The sequence below is a fragment of the Lithobates pipiens genome, unplaced genomic scaffold (genome assembly GCF_037356315.1).
Source record: "Lithobates pipiens isolate NorthernLeopardFrog02 unplaced genomic scaffold, aLitPip1_a1.2 Scaffold_19, whole genome shotgun sequence".
In the NCBI taxonomy this organism is placed as follows: Eukaryota; Metazoa; Chordata; class Amphibia; order Anura; family Ranidae; genus Lithobates; species Lithobates pipiens.
Window position 1 is genome coordinate 591,534,957 of NW_027507764.1, and position 8,569 is coordinate 591,543,525.

An 8,569-nucleotide genomic window follows, 5' to 3' on the forward strand; every position below is an offset into this window, starting at 1 on the left:
ACGCTCACGAGTTACTTCTCCCTGAACGACACGCCAGATGTATCTCCCCTGATAATCTGGGAGGCACACAAAAGTGTGGTCAGAGGAGAATTGATTAAGTGGGGCGCCAGAAAGAAAAGAAAAAAAGAAAAATATATCACTGAATTATTACAAAAAATCACAAAATTAGAACTGATTCACAAACAATCTTTGGCCCAAATAAACCTACCTGAACTTACGAAAGCGAGAAAAGAACTGCAGGAAATGTTGGACAACAATACAAGGAGATTTCTATTCTTCAAAAAAGCCATCTATTACGATCAAGGCGATAAAAGTGGCAGGATTCTAGCCAGGGCTTTAAAAGAATCCATCCTATCCAACAACATTCATATGATCCAAAGATGGTACAATGACACATGATCCCTCTAAAATTGCAGACATATTCCATTCTTTCTACTCGTCATTGTACAATATACATTCTCAAAATAATCCCCTGGCAGAATCAGGAATCAGGAACCAGGCCTTCTCCAACTATCTCTCCAATTGCAATATGCCAACGTTATCTAAAGATGAGGCTGATATCCTAGATCACCCTATTTCTTCTTTCGAAGTCACAAAAGCCATAAAAGACCTAGCCACCGGTAAAAACCTGGGTCCTGATGGGCTTACATCTCAATATTATAGAGTCTTTTCTGATATCCTCACAGAACCTTTATCCAAGGCACTGAATGCTATCAGATTAGGTCACCAAGCCTCCCCTGAGTTTCTAATGGCACATATAACCGTTCTCCTTAAACCCAATAAAGATGACACTATCGACATCCTAGCGAAGATCATAGCAAACAGAATTAGACCCCTGTTAGGGAAACTTATAGGCCCAGAGCAAGTGGGCTTTATGCCAAATCGAGAGGCAAAAGATAATACCACCAAGACACTAAACCTAATCCACAGAGCTGCAAGGGACAAAGTCGAGGGCCTTCTCTTGTCTACTGATGCAGAGAAGGCCTTTGACCGAGTCGACTGGGACTACATGTTCCGAGTGTGTGAACATGTGGGCTTTGGCTCTGGTCTGATGAAATGGGTCAGGGCATTTTATTCCAACCCAAGCGCTAAAATTAAAGTAAATGGGATCCTTTCCAAACCTGTAAAAATTAATAACGGAACAAGACAAGGCTGCACCTTGTCACCCCTTCTCTTTATTTTATCCATTGAACCACTGATTAGAACCATCAATCTCCAAACAGACATACATGGTTTTGTGATGGACGGAAGGGAATTCAAGGTTGCAGCATACGCCGATGATTTACTTTTCTATATAACCCAACCTCACATCTCAATTCCAAACCTTTTGAAGGTCTTCCAAGAATTCCGCACATTATCAAATTTCAAAATTAACCATAAGAAATGTTAAACATTAGGTCTTAACCTCTCGCAAGATACTGAACGTCAGACTAGAGCCAACTGCCCATTCAAATGGGAATCCACATGTTTACAATATCTAGGTGTCCACATCACTCCAAATTTTGACTCCCTATTCGCCTGCAATTTTCATCCCCTGATTAAGAAAATAGAAGCAGATCTCAAAAGATGGAATAGTGGGAAGTTCTCATGGTTTGGCAGGGCGGCCATATTAAAGATGGCTGTATTGCCAAGATTGCTTTATTTGTTTCATACGCTCCCTATAGACATCCCAAACTCCTTTTTCAGGCAACTAACAAGTTTGCAGAGTAAATTTCTCTGGGCAAACAAGAGACCTCATGTACGACTTAACTTGTTGCAGAAACCCAAACCAAAAGGGGGCATAGGTCTGCCTGATTTCAGGAAGTACTATTATGCATCGCACCTCGCCAGAATCATAGATTGGCATTGCCATGAGCACTGTAAAGATTGGGTCTGTCTGGAGAAGGCGAGTTCGAATCTGTCTATTCCATTTTTACCATGGTCCAACTATTCCACAACCCCACTTAACATCAAAGGTCACCCCTTGGTCAATACCACATTAAAAATTTTCCACAAAATTGCTAAAAAACACGGAATCTCATCAACACCAAGCCCTCTTACCTCACTAGCTAATAATCCAGATTTTCCTCCAGGTCTGAATAACAAAAAATTGTTTAGAAACTACCCTAAGGAACCTATGGTGGTCTCTCACTGCCTCTCTAATAACCACATGAAGGGGTTTGTTGATTTGAGATGTGAGTTTGGATCGTATCCCTTGACCCTTTGGAACTATACACAAATCCAAGATTTCATCTTAAACAATAAAAACAAAGAGGCCTTTTTTAGACCTCTTACCAATTTCGAAAAAATCTGCGCCAAGAAGGAACCGATCAAAAAAACTACCTCCCTATTGTACAGTTGGCTCATCAAGCCAATGTCGGATTCCCCTGACAGGTATAAAGCTTTATGGGAAAGGGATCTCCAAATGCAGATCTCGGACTCTCAATGGGAAAAGGCAAATGTCTTCACACACAAATGCTCTTTGAGCTCTCGTTTACAAAAAACCTCTTATAAAATACGATCACAGTGGTATATCACACCAACAAAAAAAAACATTGGTCTCCCGGGGGGTCCGACATTTGCTGGAGATGCAGAGATGATACAGATTCATTTTTTCATTTATGGTGGAGCTGCCCCAACATTCAGCCTTTCTGGATCCAGGTGAAACACTGGATCAAACACATTACAGGCTACACAATGGATATAAATGCTGCTTGGTGTCTTCTCCACATAACACACCTCTCATACAAATCCTGTAAGAAGTTTCTGATTCGGGATCTGCTCAATGCAGCAAAGAGCCTGATTCCCCTACATTGGAACTCACCAAACATCCCCTCGATTAAAGATTGGCTTTCAAAAATTAGCTTAATTAACAATATGGAAGAAATTATTGCTACCAAACAAGAAAACACCGAACAATTCCATTTGATGTGGAAACCTTGGCATACTTTTATTACCTCAGACCCCTTTAGAACTCTATCTAAATGATTAATTCTGGGTCTCGTAGAAGGCATGATACATTCGGGATGGATAAATCCCCTTGACTCACTAAACTTTAACTTAAATAAATGTATAGACCTTCAATTTTGGGTATCTGGTAGTCCATGACGTGGTCTCTTTCCCTCTTTCCCTTTTCCCCTTTCATTACTTAACAATAAGAAATACTATTTGCATACTTTGAGTTGATCAAATTGTGAACTCCATATACTTTAATATTTATGTACAATGCAATTACTTGGAACTATGTCTCACCATTTGAAAGCTCATAAGTTGTATACATTGGCTTGTCCTTACCATTCTTTGTTATTGTTCATCATCTACAATAAACTTCCTTTTATTGTGAAAAAAAAAAAAAATGAATGGAGACCAGTGGAGGGATTGGAGGAGAGGGGTGGAAGATACTGAATGGAGACCAGTGGAGGGATTGGAGGAGAGGGGTGGAAGGTACTGAATGGAGACCAGTGGAGGGATTGGAGGAGAGGGGTGGAGGATACTGAATGGAGACCAGTGGAGGGATTGGAGGAGAGGGGTGGAAGATACTGAATGGAGACCAGTGGAGGGATTGGAGGAGAGGGGTGGAGGATACTGAATGGAGACCAGTGGAGGGATTGGGGGAGAGGAATGGAGGACACTGAATGGAGACCAGTGGAGGGATTGGAGGAGAGGGGTGGAAGATACTGAATGGAGATTAGTGGAGGGATTGGAGGAGAGGGGTGGAAGATACTGAATGGAGACCAGTGGAGGGATTGGAGGAGAGGGGTGGAAGATACTGAATAGAGACCAGTGGAGGGATTGGGGGAGAGGAATGGAGGACACTGAATGGAGACCAGTGGAGGGATTGGCGGAGAGGGGTGGAAGATACTGAATGGAGATTAGTGGAGGAATTGGCGGAGAGCGGTGGAAGATACTGAACGGAGACCAGTGGAGGGATTGGGGGAGAGGAATGGAGGACACTGAGTCATTGGTAAGGTGGATGAGTCTGGCAGCAGCATTCATGATAGACTAAATGCTTGGATTATCCAAATGATGATAAGTTCTCTTATAGACGCAACAATGCTTACTTTAAAACTTGGATAAAACCGTTTATTAGTGCTTGAAGAACATCAGATATAATTTCATTGGCTCCAACACTGTGATGGCAGAAAACATGCTGGAAGTACTATAAGTACTGAAATTCCAAATGGGTCTGTCTATGTATTCACTAATCATCACATGCTCTATATGGTATGGATGGGTAAAAAGGGAAAACGGCGAGTATAGCCTGAGGCACACACGGGTATTTTGTTCTCTAATATTTATAAAAATCAGTGAGATGGGAGGCATTGGAGAACTGCTTAATCAAAAAAAAATAACTGGGACCAATCAAATTTACAATGGCACCTTGTTTTTTTTTCAGTTTTGCCATTTGTCGGATGGAATTTTACCAAAACATTCAAATTTTTTTATGTTTTGTTCCATTATTTTAATTCTCTCCAAAAATCCAGTCTCTCCTTCCCGCTTCTCTTTTTCGATGAGCAGCTTTATGTAATCCACAGCAAACATCGGGTTTGGTTTTAAGGCGATCTCCTGGAGACGTTTGAGGATCTCAGCAATCTCCCCAGTAAGTTCCCGTACCTCATCCTCTGCCTTCTTAATGTCTTCCTTCAATTTTAAGAAAACATCTACTAGAGCCATGAACTTCTCAGCTTTTTCATATTTTCCTTTAATATCAAAATACGTCTTCTTTTTGGTTTCAACAAAAGTTTCCCAGTAAGACTTTTCTAAAAGGTGTGTTCTGGTGCGATGATTACACACACGACAAATTCCCCTGTAATTAAAAACTTCACATAAATAAACCAGGTAGTCAGCAGCCACGGGGCAGTCTTGATGACATGTAGAGCTGCACTCCTTGCAGTTGGTTGAGTATTTGGATGAGTCTACCTTTCTTATTACAGTTTCCGTCACTTCATACTCAAAATTTTCATTCTTTTTAACCTCCGCCCTGTTTTTAGTCAGAGCTCTCTCGGTTTGCTCCAATTCATGCTGTTTCCCGGTCACCACCTCAATGTTTCGGCCAAGTCCATCCAAAGTTATCTCCAAAGCATTTCTTTTTACTAGAACTTCCTTTGTTAAAGTTAAATCTTTACTGGCTAATCCAGGCAAATATTGTAAAAAAAATTCCTCAATGCTTTCCATTCCCATTTCCCACTGCATTTCCCAAGTCTTGTAGACATGTTTACCAACTTGATCAGGATGGTTATCAGCGTACAGCATGCCGTTATTGACCATAAAATACACAGGTTTTCCATCTTTAGATTTTGCACAGGGAACGTCAGCCTCAGTAATTGCAGAGAGAACGCTCGGTTCCTGGAGATCAGAGAAGGTGGTGAAGAAGAGTATATTATCCTTGATGTCTTTCCCAAAAATTGATATAATTTTATCATAGATGTACGCCTTTGTTGGAGTTAACTGAGCCAAAGATGACTGAACCACAAAACAAATCGCATCAATTTCCGTGAATTCGCATTTAGAAAAAAATTCTTGTATCTTCTGCATGATTTGCTCATCATGATGTTTCCCTCTGGTGTCTCCAAACCCCGGAGTGTCAATAATGGTTATGGAGTACGGGATTCGGAAGCCATCTTCATGGTGGATCTGGTACGTGGTGATACTCGATGTTTGGCTGTGGGCTTGACTCTTCCCACTTTTCTCTTCAATTATCTGAATCCGTTGATCATCCTTCCACTCCACACCAAAGATGTAGTTGATCATAGCATTAATCAGGGTTGTTTTACCGGATCCGGTTTCACCAACCATCATGATCACTTTGTTTTTCTTATTGAGCTTCACTGTTTTAAATTCCCCTTTACTCTGCTGCTTTACATCCTCCATTTTCCTCTTGTAAATGGTCAGAGATCCAACCTTCTCTGTGCAGCTCATGTATTTTTTCAGATTCTCCAGTAGAGACCTTTTACAATCTTCTACCGTAGAAAGGCCGCGTTCAGTACCTACAAAATCCACATACACACAGTTATTAATATATTTATATGATCACTACAACAAGTCACCAAACACTGAATATCATACAAGGGCACAAGCAGACAAGTTATGGCGAGGTGGGCAAAGCCCTATCACGTTCTATGCACTGTTTTACCGAATAAGCAAAAAACAGCTCCTGTCACAAATATCTATAGGTCAACGGGACAGCAGAAGCAACAAAGTTGCAACATATTTTTTAATGTTCTTTAAAAAAAAAAAAACAATGAATACATTACTGTATCCCCACTCCGGGCTGCTGTTAAATGTATTGTTGCAATGGGGGTACCCAGGGAACTCTATGAATTAAAGAGGAGCTTTAATTAAAGGTCAGCAGCTATAAATACTGTAGCTTCTGACATTTAATATTAGGGCACTTACATTTCCAAGCTACTTCTCGGCCTTTTGGCTAAGATCAAGTGTAGTATCTGTTCTTCAATACAACAAATGGCCACTGCCCTCACCTAAAACTGGCTTTTGCAGCAAGTAGCACATGGAAGGTCAACACATGCAAAACAAAACCAAAGAAATCCCAGCTCAACTTACCGACCAGCCTGCTAACCAACCAAATTATCCTGTCTAAATACAGCATAGTTGCCAACATTCTCAAAAAATTTATGAGGACACTTTTTTGTCTGTAGGCAGAGTCTTATTATAATTAGGAGGACGGAAACGCAGAGTGTGAAAAATGGGCATGGTTTAAAGGAACATGGGTGTGGTTTGAATGGGGCGTGGCTCAAAGGGGTATGGTTTGAGTCTGAGATAAACAAGGGAGAAAGAAAGGAATAGGGAGGGAAGGAGAGAAGAGGAAGGAAAGAACGGTGGGTGGAGGGACAGCAGGCCCAGATCCTACAACACAATAGAAAATTTCAGAAAGTTTAACAATCAGCAGATAAAGATACTCCAAACACCTGGTGTTGGCGCTTCTATCATCCCGGGACCATGGTTGTTATGGTGTCAGGATGATGGAAGCACATTATTTCTATTATTACATTGTAATATAAAATTAAGTCATTCAACTCACCATAATGCGGAATCAATGGGAGCCCTGAGCGTGTCACTTGCCACCATCGCCTGCCACCAGATGTCATCAGGTGTCCCCAGCAGAGCCCCTCCTTACATCTGGTGTCCCCAGTGGAGCCCACCTTTACATCAGTGCCCCCCTCTCGTCGGACACACGGGGTGGAGGGTTGGTGGCAGCTCCATTTCCCGTCTTTCCCCGTTTGTTCAGTGGAGAGGGGAGGGGCCTCCGATCCGTGCAGTCAATCGACTTCAGTGTACAAGAGAATTGTCTACATGTACACTGATGCGAGAAGCTGATTGGCAGCATGGATCGGAGTCCCCTACCCTCTCCATTGTATACACAGAGAAAGCCAGAAAGAGATCTCGTGGCGGTGGCAGCTCGCTGCGGTCTTTGCCAAAAACAGTCTTAATTCCCAGGACTAAAGGAAAATCCCGGGATTTTCATCGGGATGGACTCTGATCGGGAAGAGGGTCCAAAAATCGGGGTTGTCCTGGGAAAATTGGCACTGTTGGCAAGTATGATACAGGGGTTTAGTTTGCACACATTTGCAAATACATGCGTAAGCTACAAAGCCCCGTCAAGGCACCCCAAAATTTTCTGTAGTTCTTTGGTTTTGTCTTGCATGCCTTGCCCTTGCTGTGATGGCCAATTATAGGTGGGAGAACTGGCGAATTGTGTGTACTGTTGAAGTACTGGACACCTTTGCTGCCATGGTGCTATGTGTTGGGTGTCCAGTGCACCCCTATACCTTTTAAGGGGGGGTGGTCTGCATCCAGGTTTACCTGCCCCCTGCCTATCCATTATGTGCGTCTACTATGGAGGCTCTCAAAATTTAGTTAGGACTACAAAAAATACTGCAGTACCTTGACGAGGCTCTGTAACTAACGCATGTATTTGTAAATGTGTGCAAACTAACTCCCTATTTTTAACTCATACTGTTAGATGGGATGATTTGGTAGGTTGCAGGCTGGTTGGTAATTTGAGCTGGGGATTTCTTTGGTTTTGCTTAGTATCTGTTCTTTTCCGTTTCCAGTAGGGGTGCTATGCCGTCATTCCTGAGGGGCTGGGATCACTGGAAATATAGTATCCCTGCTTCTATGATGGGGGCTCTGAAGGCTAGTACCGACTGGAACATAAACTGGGGTGCCAACTGGCAGTTGGGGCACGGTAGTAATTCAAGACTTGAGAGGCTCAGTTCCTTCTGGTTTGAGTGGCTCTACCTTGTCTAGCCATGGGCTGGGAAGGAAGAGAGTCTGCCATGTCTGTGCCTCTTGAGGAGTGGTCACCCTAGGGGTGCTCTTAGTAACATTTTGGTGTGGGACCCCACAGTGTGAAAAGGCCCATGGTCACACCACAGCACTAAAAACTTTTTCTGCACTGTGCCTTATAGAGATAGGCCTTCTGACTAAGTCTGGGGCAATTTTTGTTATCAGGCCTCAGGACCTAACCGGTGCACTTTGTATTTATTTATTTTATTTATCCTTCTGTATGTGTGTTTTTTTTTTTCTCACTGGATGGAGGGACGGTGTGAGTCCATGGTCTTGCTCTGAA

General features: G+C 42.4%; 1 protein-coding gene and 1 pseudogene across 1 annotated transcript; one reads left to right on the plus strand and one right to left on the minus strand.

Moving 5' to 3' along the window:
* Positions 1-4,371: 4,371 nt before the first annotated feature.
* Positions 4,372-7,730, minus strand: LOC143998136 (uncharacterized). Its single transcript, XM_077493877.1, has 2 exons — positions 7,712-7,730; positions 4,372-5,966 (listed from the first exon to the last, which is right to left on the minus strand). The coding sequence occupies exons 1-2, from the start codon at positions 7,728-7,730 to the stop codon at positions 4,372-4,374; spliced, it is 1,614 nt and encodes a 537-aa protein (XP_077350003.1).
* Positions 6,384-6,489, plus strand: LOC143999767 (U2 spliceosomal RNA; annotated as a pseudogene).
* Positions 7,731-8,569: the final 839 nt, after the last annotated feature.